Raw genomic sequence first — 17096 nt, forward strand, 5'->3', positions numbered from 1 at the left:
TTAGCTTTCTTTATATGTTGTCCTCCATCATCAGAAAAATGCCACAAGAACAAAGTGATAGTTCATTGTACTTTCATTTCCAAATTTTAACAAATATTTGTCAGACAATCTAAATGGAACTCTGAGTGTGTTCTCCATTCATCACACCACAAATCAGCAGCAGTCCTTTGCACCCTCGATTAACCCTGCAATCACAGCAGATATATGACTTTTCAATGGCTCCCTCCCCCACGCACATTACAGAGTGCTTATGCAGATAACTGTCTGTGAGATTATGATCCCTGGAGAATATTCACATGTGGTGCCACTGGCATCCCCACCCCACCCCACCCAAACACAGATGCACACTTAGGCACAAAGCTGCAGCTCCTCCCCTGGGGGAAAGATTCTCCTGAGTCAGTGACAGATGCTTCTCAAACAAGGGACAAACACCAGCACAGCCACAAAGGAAATTTCCCATTACGGCAAACACAATGATGGGTTTTAAAGCAACAACAAATGAAATCTCCCCTCTAAAAAGGCTCAAAGTCTGTGCTAGCAACTATTCTTTTTATCCTGATCCTCCCTGCTATCACGTAGATCATGGTGACAAAGACGGTAAGATTTCATGTGTAGTAGGTGGCTTTAAAAACGTACATCTTTGCAGGCTGCGATTTGGTTGATATACTCTCCATCTGTAAAGATGATGTTTTGTCCGTCTGAGTGTTGGCCTGAAAAGATAAAGGGAGTCTGGTGTTAGTTGGCATTAGGTCCACTTGGCTTCTTCCATTAAAAATCTCTGCTTTCACACTGGCTGGGTCGGTATGCATCACGCTGTTTATTCTCACTTCCTGTGATTGTGCACTTTGTTCAGCGGGTGGGAACGCTAATTTAAACTCGGGTGTGACAGACCCAAACACATCTGAAGTGAGCGGGGGTGTACCAAAGAGTGTAGAAAAAAATAAAACAGGAACTAATTGGAAAAAGCACAAAAAGGTCAGATTATTTTCTGTTCTGTTTTTAATATTAGTTTTCAGTTTTAAATAAAGGAGTGAAGGCAAAAACATTTCCAGGTGGAATCATTGGTTGTGTAATTACACAAAACCAAATAAAGGTTTGAATTTGAAAATCGACAGTGTGGGAGCTCCGTGAAACAAACCAAACGCACCCGGCATGGTGACCGCCCCCTCAGGCTCCAGAGTCTCAGGGTTGATCTTGATGGCCGACATACTGTGGTTGCTTGTGTCGCGATACAGCAAGTACCCCTTGGAAAAACAAAAACAAAACATATTTCATTCATATTTTATAAGCATTTGGTAAAACCTTGGAGTTTAAAAAATCTAAAAATGAATAATATATTTGACTTTTATAGGTCTGAAGCTCCAAATGGGAAATGTGACCTTCTTATAAAATTATGTAAAGTTTTCTATCCCAAATAAACGGCTCTGTCACTTACCTGAGCAAAGCCCAGCCATGATCTTTTCTCTGTTCGGTTCCTGATTCTAGAGGTGGAGTTGTACACGTGACCCTGTGGAGCAACACATGTATGCAGATAGACTGCTCTTAAAATGAAGTCGGGCAAAAGAGCAGACTTTTTCAAATTAAAGCCATTAAACATAGCAGCATGTCTAAAATTTTAACAAAGATTGGGACTGTCCAATAAAGGATTCTTCAGCTGATCAAATCTGGAAAACATGACGTTTTTTCAGTCATTTATACTAAATGGTCGACGCCCTGCTTTTACCAAATAGGATTCTCTGAGGTGTAAAACAGGCCTAACCACCACAGTCTGAAGCCTTACATACCCGCACAGTACCACTATATCCTGAGCCGACTTTGTAGAGGCCATCTTTGCAGAGCAAATACAGAAAGGAACCATCAGTCTGTAGAAGACAACGCTCATCTTCATCAATGGCGACCTCTTTTAAAACCCATTTGTTCATCAGAGCGGCCCGCTTGATGCCGTTTCCAAACCAGTCCTGGATTTGAATCTTCCCGACCAGGACTGCCTGGACACTCCTCTGCAGTGCGTTCAAAATGGTGGGAACCTGGTTGGATGTCACAAGAGAAAAAATCTTAACAAGACATGACGAAGAGTGTTGACTATTTGAGAGGAATTGTCAGAATATTACTGAATAAAATACTTTTATGTCTTTTTTTTCAGTCCTGGATTCATGATTCATTGATCTGGCTAAACTTTACTCAAACCAACTAATCCATGAGTATGAACACAACAACGGCATCAGAGAAACTAGACTTTTTACCAAACTTTACCGAAAAAGAGTGTTTTTGGCTTTTTTAACATGTTCTTGTGCCATTTTTCGGATGCTGTAGTGCATGTATAAAGACAATTAAGCTTAAAAATTCATATTTAAGTATTTCTTTATTCAAATTGTTGTCACTCAGGAGCAGTCCAGAAAATGCCGCTTGAAAAGATCTCATTTGGGACGTAAAAAATACGATGGGTGGGACACAAGCTCCCCACTCCGCTGCATTCTAATGCATCCACTTATAGAGAAATCCATATATGTCTTCGTTTTCCTTGTCTGAGCTGGAATCTGGATCAATACTGTGTGGCTGGATAGCTCCAAAACAGCTCACAGTTTTCGTCTTTACTAGTAATGTTAGGTAGGATGTTAGGTTGAAGGTTTGAGGGGCTGTAAGCTACTGGGACAGCATGTAAACAGAGAAGTTTAAAGGCGTCCATCCGATTTGTCAAATGCATGAAGGGATTTATTTGATTCGTTAAATGCTTCAAGCTGCCATAAGTTTGTTTTAGGAAATCCAAGGAAACCATTTATTGCAATTTTCGCCGACTTTTGCACAGCTTGATATCGCGATAACAATAAATATCGCGATTTATTGTACAAGCCTACTCAAAAGAGAGTAACAATTTTCACTAAGGATTTGGATTTGTGTAGTTACCAGTTCTATAAAAGTCTATCATTGATTTGACAATTTACCTGTATTGTCTGGCATGCGTGGCTACCATTATTGGTGAGAATGGCAGAGACGGCCTGCAGTATTTTGCCTGTGTCCCCCCAGGCCACCACAAGGCTGAAGAGGCAGGCACAGGACAGGGCGGTGATGGCCTGTCCGGTCGGGTCATTGGGACCCGTGCTCCGCACTGTGGTCTCCAGCAGCAGCTGGAACAGTGACTCTGAAAAAGCACGCAGCATTTGCTTAAAAAGACCACACAAAACTTTTAGCACATAATGTTTGACAAATCGCTTTTACAGAAAAATTATTATGTGTTGCAAATGGAGTGAAGAAAAAAAGTGGTGCTTCAAAAGGTGGTGAATGTGCCGGTGCATAGACGTGTTACCAAGCACATCGGGGGGCTCCGTCTGAAAACCCTCTGGTTGTTGACCCTGCAGCATGTCCAGCAAAGCCTGCAGGCTTCTCAAACACAGTAAGGGATGCGAGAAGCGAGTCTCTTTGATGAGCTCAAAAACCCCACACAGGCCAATTCCAATGATCTGTAAAAGCACAAAACAAACACTTTTTATAGGAAAAAAGAACATTAACATGCTGAGACAACTTGTGAGACCACTGTAGCAAAACCCATGGATACTCAAATTTAGCTTAACCTGTGCTTCTCATCGAAATGAACTACATTCAGCTTTCATTCTCATTGGAACAAGTATATTGAAATGACTTCATTTATTCTTGTAAATTCATTTATTTCTTATTAAAGTAAGGCATAAAAGGTGGCACACACTCGTCTGAGTAGATATCATAATTCAAAAACAAATAGAAAAATCAACATTTAATCTCGGCTGACAGAGGAAATACACTTTAAGTTTTCTTTTCATTAGATCCAAATGAACTACAAGTCTCAGTCTTAATGACATCTAGATTCAAGCTGAAATGTTTTCCATGAGATGTAAAGCTAAACATAGGCAACAATAAAACAGCACAATGGTTTCATTGGGGGGCCTGGTTTTCCAAAAGACTAAAGAATCTTGCCAGTACCGAGTCCACTAAAAACACCAAAGAAGACCAGATTCTGGGTAAAAATGTGGGGTTACAGTGACAACCTGACCAGAACTGGCTCATTGACCAAATATTTTTGGTAAAAGGAGAAAGACACTCTTCAAGAAGATAAATCTAAACAAATAACTGTACCTTTGGTTAATTTTTATGTGAATAATAATGTTTTTTATATTTGAGATTGATAAGTGAGCTTTTGAGTGACAGGTGATAGTAAAATCCTCAGCTGTAGAACGACCTTCCAGAGCCAATCCCTGCAGGCCCAGCTTAACATATTTACTTGAACTGATTTCATCCTTCATGCACAAGAAAGTTGTTTGTTTGTTTTTTTAAGATTTGTTAGGCAATCTTTCTAATGCATATTTTATAGAAAAACTCAATACTGCATTAGCAAAACAACTCATTTGCAGACGGCTACAGTGCCACACATCACCACCCTCAGCAACAACAACAAAATGTGTAGACGGTTACGGAACCTGTATTTCGGTTTGGCCACTAAGTGGAGCTGCATGCATTCCCCTTTATTCCAGAAGATTTGAGCAAAAAATGGCATTAGACCACAAATGGTTACCTTAAAAAAAATGTTTCCTTAAAACAGATCGGAAAATTCGTATATAAAGATGTTCATTTAGTCAGCAAATGTATGTTTTGGTCATACAAGCGTTAGCATTAGCCATCCAATTCTATTACGGGTTAGAATCAAGTTAGCAGATTTTGAGTTTATTGTTATGCATTAGGTCACTGAAAAAGGAAAGGCATAAAAAATTGATCTCTACTTTTATGGATTGATTTTTGATTCATTAAGCTAGGATGGATTCAGATTGATCAATTCTATGAACCCAGCCCTAGATTTAGGGCTCTACGTTCAAAGCATGAGGCTATTGAACGCACATTGAAAGTTAGACTAGGCAAACTTTGACCAGTCAGGCACTTGGTAGTTGCATATGGATGGTGTCCCTTTTAATTCACGGAAGTGCGAACCATTTGAAGAAAAAGCCTGAAGAAAAATTCCAGAACTTTGCACCACTTTGATATTTCACACAAAGCCTCTTCCAACTGTAAGTGACAGATATGGACTAGTTAAGTGTAGAAAAGGAAAAAGAAGAGGAAGCCCCTCCCAGCTTGTACAGTGTGAACACCATGGGCTATATGCGTGTTCACGAACCCGCATTTAACGCGTTCTTGCCCAGTGTCCACGGCTTCATACACCTGCTTGATTCACCATGTTAGATTACTTGTAAAACCTTATAACACAAACCCACTATTATAGTTAGAACTATTTGCTAAAGTATAAACAAGCTGACTAATCCAAGCAAAAAGCATTAGGAGACAAAATGGCTTCAGCTTAAAAGCCTGAAAGTGCATGACCAGCACTGCGAACGATGTAAAAACTTAAACCACCTGACAGCTTTGTGGTGCTTTCTACTCTTACCTTTGGAAGCTTCACAGCTGGCTCGCGAAACTCCTCCTCTTCCTCGCTGTCCGAGTCCCCGCTCTGCACAGAGCTCCTGGAGGCCAGCGCCAGGGAGGCCTCCCTCTGCTGCCAGTCCAGCACACAGTGTCGCACATTGCAATACACATTAAATGCGGATGGGTTGCTGTGAAGCTTGATGTCGGGTACACAGAAAGCTCCATCGAGACTTTCAGCCTGGAGAAAAACAGAGAATGGGGAAGAAAAAAAAATCTGTATTACATCCCTGATGGAAAACACAAGAAATTATCTCGGGCTATAGAAATAAGACGACACAAAATGTCCAGGAAAAATCTGAATACCAGCATTTAGAGAGCAAAAATAAAAGATACAATGCCTATTACATGAAAATCACAGACGACTTTTACTGCTTCTTTAATCAAACGAGTTCACACATTTTGCATTTGTCTCCACTACTGTAGTTTTAAGAAACATTTTTGTCACAATGCAACTGCTGACTCAAGCCGGGGTAGCTCTGCATCACATGAGCGCTTCCACAAAGCAAACCCAGCAGCGGTGCTGCTGACAGAGTGATTACCCCAACGAACATCAGCACATCAACTTCAGGCCCTTTCAGCCATTCTGCCTCTGCAACTACACACTGATGTGCAGCTAATGCTATCAAGATTAGACTGTGAGAAAAGAGCTTTCAAGTGCTGGTCCATTACTGGTTCCTGGATTCTGGAGTCTTTGGCCGATACCCAGACACAATAACTTCTCAGACAACAAAAATATGACCTTAGTTTAAGGATTTCACAAATGAGAATCAAATGTACAGGAATAATAAATGACACAAAGGTACAAAAGAAACTATCATCAACCTGTTTGTGAGTTTTTTCTGCCATCCTTTTATATACCGGTATCTGGAACTGGGCCATGGGGGAGACTTGAACCCTGGACCTAGTCTTAACAAGCTGGTTTAATTATAATTTAGATGTAGCCTGTACATCAATAATATTCACTTTTCAGGTGTAGCATTTATAGGAAAAGATTAAAAGTTCAAACAAAAAAGCCAAAAACTTGACGTAAAATGTACACAAACAGGATACACTAGGATATTTAGAGCTCTATGCTTCCCCAGGGGCTCTTTAGTGATAAAACTAAACAGAAACTCTACCCCAATGATAAAATACAGTCAAGCAAATCCACAGAAACGACACTGCAAGTGTCACCCCCAAAATGATTTTAAATCTTTTCGAAACTCATACAGATCAATGTACTGGCTTTGGTTTCACAGTCTCAGAGAATGATGTCATCTGTTTGGGTAGGAAGGTCATTTGTTGTCAGCTAAACCAGACAGGAGGATGTCACTTCCACTCCCATCTAATAAATCTGTCTATTCCCATCTCACCCCCTCCTTCATTTACCGCAGATTAGTCCAAACATCAGAACATCTACTGAATATAAAGTGTTCCAAAATAAATCCTCCACTTCTTACCCAAGTCATAAACTAATAATAAAATATTATGTCTAAACTTTTGAAACAGTGAGCGTAAACATGTCAAAAACATTCATAAGGTCTTCTGGAGGAAGGGACCTTGCTGTCTTCTGTAAGCACACATCCCTTTGACTCTGTGTCAAAGTCAGATTGATTTCTTAAAGGTTTTTTCAAGGCTCAACCAGCCTTTACTCAATGAGGATAAAACTGGAAAACATAAAATACTGACTTCCAATCAGAGGTTTAAGGACCAACTTCGATGAAAATCATATATCATTATGTTCTTATGACAATTCTTTGATAATAGAGGGCATATATTCAAACAATTAAGCTCAAAATTTCATTTCTAAATATTTATTTCAACTGTTGTGAATGAGGAGCAGACGACAAAAACCTGTCTGACAAAGATTGTATTTGTGACGTAGAAAATACTTAAGGTTCCCTGCTCTGCTGCTCTATTCTGATGCGTCCATTCATAGACGACCGGATCCATCTTCGTCTTTCTTTTCCTCGTCTGAGCTGGCATCTGGCTCAAAAACTGTACGGATGGATAGCTCCAATATTGTTTGGCATTTTTGGTGCACATTTTAGGTTGGGGTTGTGAGGTGCTGTAAGCTAGCTGGAGAGCGTGTAAACAGAGAGCTCAGTTATGGGTGACAAGAAGGGGGGGCGGGATTAATCTGCGTAAACGGTCCTGTTCGCAACATCGAGACAAATTTCAGTGAACTCCTGCCTCTCTGCAGAAACTATTTCCTATAAAAAGACACAGGGGTTTTGATTTTGGCTAAAAAAAACATAATCCTAATGAAAAGACCACTGGGAAGCTTTTACAAAAAAAGATCGAAGTGGGACTTTAACCTTGAACTTCCAACCTCTCCAACAAGAATTTTTTTCTCCATCTATAGAGGTGATGTTTCAAATATTTTATTATAGTTTTTAATGCCATTTGGTATGGAAGCGGTTTTGTAGCATAATTAAAAATAAAAGTCAATACCAGAAATGCTTTTTCATTTTCAAAATAAAGCTGCATTTTTTTTAATTAAAATTAAAAAGAAAAAGCAATCGTTCAAACTGCTTTTTCCTTTTCTACTTCAACACTGCTTATTTTGTCACTTAATTAAATGATAAAGAAATTGGTATTTGACATTTCCTTTTCAAAATGTTCTCTGGTAAATGTGTAGCAACATTCATTTAGAAATGTCTACTTTGACAATTAAAATGGATTAGCAGAAATGCTTTTTCATTTTCAAAATGTAAATGCATCAAATGACTTAAAATTAAAAAGAAAAATCCTTTTCATTCATTTTCTATTCCGTTAAGTCCCTTTCGGGGTCACGGCGCTCCACTTGTGGGCGAAAGAAGGGACACCCTTGACAGGTCGCCAGTCTGTCGCAGGGTAGAATGTCCACAATCACACACCCATTCACTCTCACACTCACACCTATGGACAATTTAGAGTTGCCGATTAACCTATGAAGCATGTTTTTGGACGGTGGGAGGAAGCCGGAGATTCCGGAGAAAACCAACGCATGCACGAGGAGAACATGCAAACTCCACACAGAAAGGTCCCCATTGATGTTGTGTTTTTCATGTCCCCCAGCCGGGACTTGAACCAGGGCCTTCTTGCTGTGAGGCAAGAGCGCTACCCACTACACCACCGTGCAGCCCCAAATGAAAAATCAATACTTCAAAATACTTTTTCATTTTCTACTTAATAACCGCCGATTGCTTTTTTAATTTTAATTTTGAGTCAAAAATGCAGCTTTATTTTGAAAATAAAAAAGGCATTTCTGGTATTGACTTTTATTTTTAATTATGCTACAGAATCGTTTCCATTATTTGGCACTTATAAAATGTTGTTTGGCAGTTCTAATTTCACGTCAATGTAACAATCAAGCATGAAAACACCCAAAACAGGTTTATTTGATAGAAGATCAAACCTGTACAGTCACACTTGACAGGAGCATGGATATCACTTTTTTGGGGTAATTTTTCTAAAAATATAAGACTTTTCATTCTGTCCTTTTAGAAAAGTGTGTTAATGTTTAGCTTTTGTTGTCATGACGGTGTCAGAACAGGAGTGAACACAAATGCATCAAGACTGTCGTGTTGCCACAACCCACGGTATGTGCACGCTTGCCAGCCCCCTCTGCCTATTCCTGATATCTCTGTTTATAAATGGTTCCTGACAAGACTACAAGACACGGACAAATTGAACAATGCAATTTTAACAGGCCTTAACAAATTATTGTATATTGTACTGAATTATCTACATTTGTGTTATCTTTTGCCAATCTCTTTTTAAAAATTTGAAATATTAATATTAAGTTTAAAATATGAGACCACGCTTGTAATTCAAGGCAGACTTTTAAAAACGAAATAAAACCATAAAGTGTGTTTAACATAGTTAAAACATCTACTGAGCATTTGCAAGATAATAAAATCAAATAAATAAATAAATAATAAATAAAAAACAGACACAGGTCTGTCTCCCTCTTTGGATGAAAGAGATTTAGGTAGGCAACTGTTGCCGTGGAGATGAGAAAAGCATTAGGTCGCTCGGCAACAGCCCTTCATGTGCAAGTTGGAGCCACTCCCGATGTGTACAGCCTCTCCATCTCAGCAGCTTCATGTGTGGACGGGCTTACTGGCCTCTGACAAAACCAATCGATAGAAGCATTTGTTCTGCTAAATGCCCTCAGAGATTTTATATATATATATATATATATACTCCACATATACTATACTCCATATATATATATATGTATGGACTTCCATGCTATTGCATGGGCAGGTGTGAGCAATTCCCTTGTTATGTCATTATGAGTGAAGCAGATAAAAGGCCTGTAGTTGATTAGAGGACTCTTGCTTGCATTTTGAAGATTTTGCTGTGAACAGACAACATGCGGTCAAAGGAGCTCTCCATGCTGGTAAAAGGAGCCATCATTAAGCTGAGAAAAAAAACATGCCAGAAATTGCTACAGTATTGGGAGTGGCTAAATCAACAGTGTGGTACATCCTGAGAAAGAAAGAAAGCAGTGGTGAACTCAGCAACGCAAAAAGACCTGGACGTCCACAGAAGACAGCAGTGGTGGATGATCACAGAATCATTTCCATGGTGAAGAGGAACCCGTTCACAACAGCCAACCAAGTGAAGAACACTCTCCAGGAGGTAGGCGTATCAATATCCAAGTCTACCATCAAAAGAAGACTGCATGAAAGTAGATACAGAGGGTACACTGCAAGATGCAAGCCACTCATAAGCCTCAAGAATAGAAAGGCTAGATTGGACTTTGCTAAAAAGCATCTAGAAAAGCCAACACAGTTCTGGAAAAACATTCTTTGGACCCATAAAACTAAAATTAACCTCTACCAGAATAATGGCAAGAGAAAAGTATGGAGAAGGCGTGGAGAAGCTCATGATCCAAAGCACACTACATCATCAGTAAAACACTGTGGAGGCAGTGTGATGGTCTGGGCGTGCATGGCTGCTAGTAGCACTGGGACACTAGTCTTTATTGATGACGTGACACAGGACAGAAGCAGCCCAATGAATTCTGAGGTGTTCAGAGACATACTGTCTGTGCAGATCCAGGTGAATGCAGCCAAACTGATTGGGCGGCGTTTCATAATACAGATGGACAACGACCCAAAACAAACAGCCAAAGCAACTCGGGAGTTTATTAAAGCAAAGAAGTGGAATATTCTTGAATGGCCAAGTCAGTCACCTGATCTGAAACCAATTGAGCAGCATTTCACTTGTTGAAGACTAAACTTCAGACATTATTTCATTTGTCCAATTAGTTACGAGCCCATAAAATCAAGGGATTGTGTTTAAAAAATGCTTTAGTTTGTCACATTTTTATGCAATGTTTTCGTTCAACCCATGGAATAAAAGCTGAGTCTGCACTTCAATGGCATCTGAGTAGTTTTGTTTGAAATTCACTGTGGTAATGTATATCTGCTGTGGTAATGTATATCTGCTCACACAAAAAAAAACAATTATGTAGGTGTGTTATTTTTCTTTCAACATTGGAAATAACATTGAATGAAAAAACAAAGATATAGGTTCATCTCTTACCTTTGATCTTGTTTTGACTTTTGACTTGACCTTCTGTCGCCTCTTCAGTTTCTTCTTACTTAAAGCTTTTTTACCCCTGGAAGTACAGACGAATTTTAAAGATTTGCAACAACAAAGAATTGTGGCATTCAACCAAGACATTGCATTTTAACAAACACATTAGCCAGTAAGATATTGATGTGTTTGCAGAGCTAAGAAGTTTCTGGAAAATGCCAAATGAAAGAAACTCGTCATTAAAAGTAGAGTTTAAAGAACCATTCCAATCATTTTTTAATCTATAGTCAAAGCGTTTCCAGCTGTCTTTTCTTTATGATGATGCCGTTTTTAGCCAAAAATCCAAAAACCTGTGCCCATGTCTAGGACATAGTTTCTGCAGAATGGCAGTAGTTCATTAGAAATTAGCCTCAGAGTTGTGGGTAGGATTAGCAACACTGTCCCGTTTCCTGTCACTCATAACTGAGATTTTCTCTGTTTACAAATTCTGCTAGCTTACAGCCCCTCACACCCCCAAACAACATTACCGGTGTGACAATCTTGGATTTATCCAGCCGTACAGTTACGAGCCAGATCCCAGCTGACATGAGGAAAACAAAAACCTTCGTGGATTTAGTCGTCTACAACTGGATGTATCAGAATGGAGCAGAGCAGGGAGCCTAAGGCCCGCCCATTGTATTTTCTAAATAACAAGACAATCTTTATCAAACTCCATTTTTGTGTATGGTTCTCTTTCTCAACAGTTTGAACAAAGAAATTCTCCAAAATACAACTCCAAGCTTAATTTTCTTTATACATGTCCTCCATCATGGAAAAAAACCCACAAGAACATGCAAAAAAAACACCATTTTCATCGCAGTGGGTCTTTAAAGAGGCAAACAAAACACAAATATATCTCATTTTAGTTTTTCCTAGTCACTTATGTCAAAAATCAACGACCTGCTCCAACTATAGTAAAAAAGTGATAAACCAAAGCAGCAAAGCAAATGATGAGATCAATATAGTAATTTGTAAAAGCAAACTAAAATACCAAAAAAGACATTCACCAAAAACAGCTGAAGAAAGGGTTAAAGAGAATCTATCAAGAACTGGATGCAAATAAAAATCCTTTGTCAATCAGTAAATCTACACTGAACAACAAATATTTTTGGTATAATCCAACATAGGCAGGGAAAGATCACACCGTATAAATGCAAATTTTAGATAAATCTTTTTGATCATCTAAAGATTTAATGGAAATTTGCATTCTACCAATGAAAAACAAAGAACAATAAAATATTGCGTAAGACATGATGTACAAAGCAGTTGTTTGATAAACAACACAAACACTCTTTTCAATAAACACTTTGTACAAACATGGAGGGAAAAATTATTTTAGAAAAAGAAAGTCATTTTAAATATTAATTCTGGAAAACTGATTTAAAATGTGATACAAGCTGGAACTTAATCATTAGGACACGTTGACATTATTCACTTGTTAAAATGAGGATTGATTGCTTGTTAACACATCCACTTTAGTACAATTGATTTTCTAATCCATAATTTCCTGTAATTTACTCTTTTTTTCTGTGCTGTTATACAAAAACAAGCTCAGAAAAAGACATAATCTAGTATTTTTAATACAACTGATAGGTTCAGAGTCAATGATTTCTTTCACACATCCTCAGAGGGATTTTCACACTTCTGTGTACCAAAGGGCTTGGATACTGTGAATCAAGTTGTTACCTTATTATAAAAACTTACTTAAAAACATACACCATCTTGAAGAACAAAAATATCTGTACAAAAACAGTTTATAAAATGTAACTACATAACTTTTAATTGTGTAGTGGCACAAACTCAGTTTGTCAAACAAATAGATTCACTTCTGTCGAAAAGAAAAAAAAAAGACCACACCAATAAACCCAACAGATTATAAGTAAGAATTCTATTTACAAGCATTACAGATATAATACTAGAATGAATTGCAACAAAAAAATCATTTTAAGGGTTTCGTCTGTTTAAGACACTGTAGACAAACATATTTTAGACTGTAATCCAACATCCAGAGGCTGTTTTCCAAGATAACTCACATACATATATAACTGGATTAAATGTAGAGATGGGTACCGAGCCCCGGTTTTGAACGAGCCCCGGAGCAACATTTTTCAAGATGGCAGTACCGTTAAGATCTGACCTCAACGGTTCTATTATCGGTACTGGAGAAGTCGCACTTTTTTGTGTCCCACAAGATATAAACGTTATCTGCCATATTTAACTCACCAAGTCAGTCAACTAATTAATGATATTAATTTCGCTATTGTCGCTAAAGATGAGAGGTCTGTCTGGCTATTTGTGTGCACGGGGGGCGGGGCTGTTGTTCAGACAGTATGCGGCGCGGGGCACACAGGAACACTACCAAAGATATACGATGGCAGAAAGAGCTAAACAGTCCAAAATGCGGCTCTTTTCTCCCTGTGCTGCTGCTCTCTGTGGTTTAGTAAAATAACTATCAGATTGTCGTGGTGCCTTTAACACCGTCAGAGCAGGCAGGAGGAAGAGAGCAGTGTGAGCACGCGGAGGGGGCGTGTCTGCAGGTGTGAACGCCGACCAGAGTCTGTAATGGGATGGGAAGTTTTTCTGGAAAGACAGTCAGTGGCGATCTTGTAGGGGACACGTAAGCGCCCCCCAAAAAAAAAAAACTTTTATCCCCCTAGACTAAAACCACCCATTTCTGCATAAAATTAATTAAATTTGTGTTAGGGCGCCCTTACTATCCTCTCATTTTGCTGCTACGATGACCGTATGTTGGACTGTCTGTGTAGAACACGCTGGGGGGGTTGCAAGCGGAGGAAAACAGCAAACAGGTAGAAAGGCGGGGGCGGGGCTTAGACTCACCGCCTATGATTCCAGACAAACTAACCGCTGCTTCCAAAAAAAAATAGTTATCAATAAAATTTATATAATTTATTGGGTTTATGATATTTAAAGAAAAATAATAAATAGAAAGCAGTCTGCAACGAAGTGAATCTGTTTCCATCATGTCATTCATCTTAACTCTGGGTGACGGACAGAAAAGTCTATTCAAGGTTGTGGAAAATGGACAAAAGATCAAAAGGAAACATCCCGCTCATAGAGGATAAAAATAATTAGATTAAATAATTACATAAATATCCTGACAGCATTTTGAATCAATACAAGTATTGCCAAATGAACTATCATGATATAGCGGCAAAAACATTTTTTCTAAACACACCTAGTGTTGCTGCTCCCTGTGCTTTCATCTCATTGGGAAACTGATCCAAATGGCTCTTTGAGAGGTTCAGGTTGCAGACCCCTGGTCTAGCACATCCACGTGCATTCCAGGTTTTTATTGTAACATTATCATGTATAAGGTAAAATGTTTTGTTAAAAAAACAAGGTTGCTCCTTAATGAGGAAATAAAACACTGTTTTTTTTTTTATTTTATTATTTATTTATTTATTTTTCGTCCTCAAAAAGTATCGATAAGAGTATCGTTAAAATACCGGATCGATAAGCAGCATCAATAAGAGTAGTAGTACCGTTAAAACCCCAACGATACCCATCCCTAATTAAATGTGTTATAGTTATTATTTATCTATCTAGAACACGGGTCTGCAACCTGAGGCTCCAAAACCACACCAGGCTCTTTTTTTCCCTCCAATATGGCTCTATTGCTTTAAAAATGCTAACAATTTGAATAAATAATATTTCCCTTTTTTTTTCACATTTCAGTTTTTTCCATCATAATTAAAATACCAATGAGAACATTTGTGCAATTGATCAAAAGATGATCAGAGTGGGACTTTAAAGCACTTATCTCATCAGAAATCTTTGCATAGGGAGCAAGTCCCAACCGGTGAGTATATGGTGACTTTAAAAGCACTGTTGTTGCTACCCTGCTTATTTTGAGGATATAGTATCCCCACAATGCTGCTGTTTAGGCCCTACTTTCAGTGGTGAAAAGTAGGGCACTCAAGGGCAGCCCAGAAGCCAATTTCTTGGAAAAGGGACCCATAATTGATATGATTCTTCAACTGCAGACAGAAAATAAATAGAAGAGACAGTCAACTGCAGCACGCAAGATAATGATGTATTTGAAGGATCATCTGTTTTTATTAGTTATTGACACACTACTGGATTGTGGATATGGTTGTGAGTATGACAGCTTTATTTTGGGCAATAAGCCAAAAATGCTTTCAAAGTAATAGGAGGGCAGGCATAATGGTCAAACAATATGCATAATACCTCAAAGTCTTTATTTCTACAACAACAGACAAAAGGCTGTCTGTGTCAAAAATGAGCAAAGAACAAATGGACAGTTGGAGGTGGGAGGCTTGGTAACAAAACAAACCCCAAACCGCACAAATTTGTATTCTTGAGAATCGAAACGGCCAAATAATTTAAATAACAGTGAATTATTAATCGTATTGTTGTTGTGAAGGGGGAATGTTGTCATAAAGATGCTCAAAAAAAGAGGAAAAAAAACTGCCTGTAATCAATGACGTAACTGTTTACCGCTCGTGAGTTCATCCCTAGTATCCTAACCCAAACATGGCTCGTGACATTTTACAAAAACCCAGTGTGCCATAATAATCCGGTTCGTTTGCAAGTGTAGAGCTATTCCCAACTCTCCATTCCTCTAAAATAAAAATAGTAATAACTTGAAAGGGAGGCCAGAGAAGAATTCATTGTAACGTTTGATAATTCCAGCTAGCCGTGACGCCGTTGGGCCTAAACCCAAACTTTTCATTTCAGTCTATACGCGAAGTACAAGGTGCTGTTAAGCTAACCTGAGAAACCCAGCAAATAGTTTAGAAAAGAATAGCATAAACCTACAGCTTCGCTTGTTTGTATTTTAGCTTGGTGACACACCACTTAAAGCTACTATTAAGACAGTTTAATTAACTTCTTTAAAATGCAAAGTGTCTGCAAGATGTTATCAGTTTAGAGGAAAAGTCTATTGTATGCACTTGTTTACATGTTTAACACCAAAAGCACGACTTAAAACGATGCTAGTCGTAATTGTGCCATAATTGTGAAGCATCGCATCGCTAGCGGTGACTGCTGCTTCCACAAGCTAAGGAAGTCAGATATAAATATGTCAGATAGCGAAATTATTAAAAAACACAGTTTCAATTCAACTGCGTTGTTGTATTTTTTTAAATTTTGCAAACAATTATACTTGGTCAGGTGGTTAATAGGACAAATGGATAAATTATTAAATAGCTAAATTGGCATGCTAACATTAGCATACTGCATAGCAAGGGTTAGCTTAGTACGGTTAGCCCTTCAAATGACAGAGCAGCTCCTGATAATCATTTCCCCCACTCACCTTCCTTGGTTTAATCCTTGCTCCTTGTCGTTGATGGCAGTGGTATAAATCCGTCTGTATCGTTCCGCAAGGGCTCGTCCTGAGAGTAATAGCTGGTACCGAGTCCGACAATCAGACTGGGCTCCGGGTATAGGGCAAGATCCCATCCCCGAACCGATGGTGGGCACATCGGCTCCAGCTCCAGAAATGACCCTGACACCCAGCCCCATCGAGGGCGATAAGGAAGGCAGAATCCCTCCACCGGCGGCCGCCGCTGCCGCAGCAGCACACATCATCGTTTTGCAGAACAATGCATATAGAACACGCTGGGTATAACTCCGCCAGACAAGATCTAGCTTATCAGATGCGATCCGGTTGTCACCAAACCCGCCACATGTCACATCATTTGTTCACCCCAAGCAGCAGGAGGAGGAGAGAAAAAAAACCCACACAACAATTAGCATCCACGGCTTTCGGTTCTTAAACGCAGATGCAGTTGTTGCCGATTCTGACAGTCACAGTGCTGCGATGGGCTTTCAATCCGATTCCAGCTCAGCCAACGCGCTCCTGAAAAAACCTTCTCAGGCCATCGCCACAAAAAAAAGAAAAAAAAAGAATTCTAGAAGGCGCGACTCTTCTCCAAACCAATGTCGCTTTTGTTTTTCATTCGTTCCTTGATTATTTTTTGAGCCCCGAGAGGCAGCAACCTCAGCCGAGCTGCCATCTTAACTCCATCATCCCTCCCCTCCCGGGCGGAGCCCTGCGTCGCTGCCAGCATGCCGGGGCAGTCATGCTGAGCCGGGGCTGATTTATTCACTCAGATGCC

At 39.2% G+C, this 17096-nt stretch overlaps 1 protein-coding gene across 18 annotated transcripts in view; it reads right to left on the reverse strand.

The window, feature by feature from the left end:
• mycbp2 (MYC binding protein 2, E3 ubiquitin protein ligase) overlaps nt 1-17010 on the reverse strand; it is an 80478-nt gene extending 63468 nt beyond the window's left edge. For 16 of the 18 annotated variants that reach the window (XM_023950833.1, XM_023950827.1, XM_023950830.1 and 13 more), the window contains exons 1-9: nt 16292-17010; nt 10963-11038; nt 5405-5620; nt 3305-3458; nt 2943-3139; nt 1785-2027; nt 1436-1507; nt 1148-1244; nt 637-710 (exon numbers count right to left, since the gene is read on the reverse strand). In XM_023950833.1, the coding sequence (XP_023806601.1) occupies nt 637-710; nt 1148-1244; nt 1436-1507; nt 1785-2027; nt 2943-3139; nt 3305-3458; nt 5405-5620; nt 10963-11038; nt 16292-16566 (1404 nt within the window). In that variant the 5' untranslated portion in view covers nt 16567-17010. The remainder of the gene's footprint in view (nt 1-636; nt 711-1147; nt 1245-1435; nt 1508-1784; nt 2028-2942; nt 3140-3304; nt 3459-5404; nt 5621-10962; nt 11039-16291) is intronic. The other 2 variants (XM_023950842.1, XM_023950840.1) reach the window with 1 other exon arrangement.
• Nucleotides 17011-17096: the final 86 nt, after the last annotated feature.

Source organism: Oryzias latipes, chromosome 21 (assembly GCF_002234675.1).
Source record: "Oryzias latipes chromosome 21, ASM223467v1".
In the NCBI taxonomy this organism is placed as follows: domain Eukaryota; kingdom Metazoa; phylum Chordata; class Actinopteri; order Beloniformes; family Adrianichthyidae; genus Oryzias; species Oryzias latipes.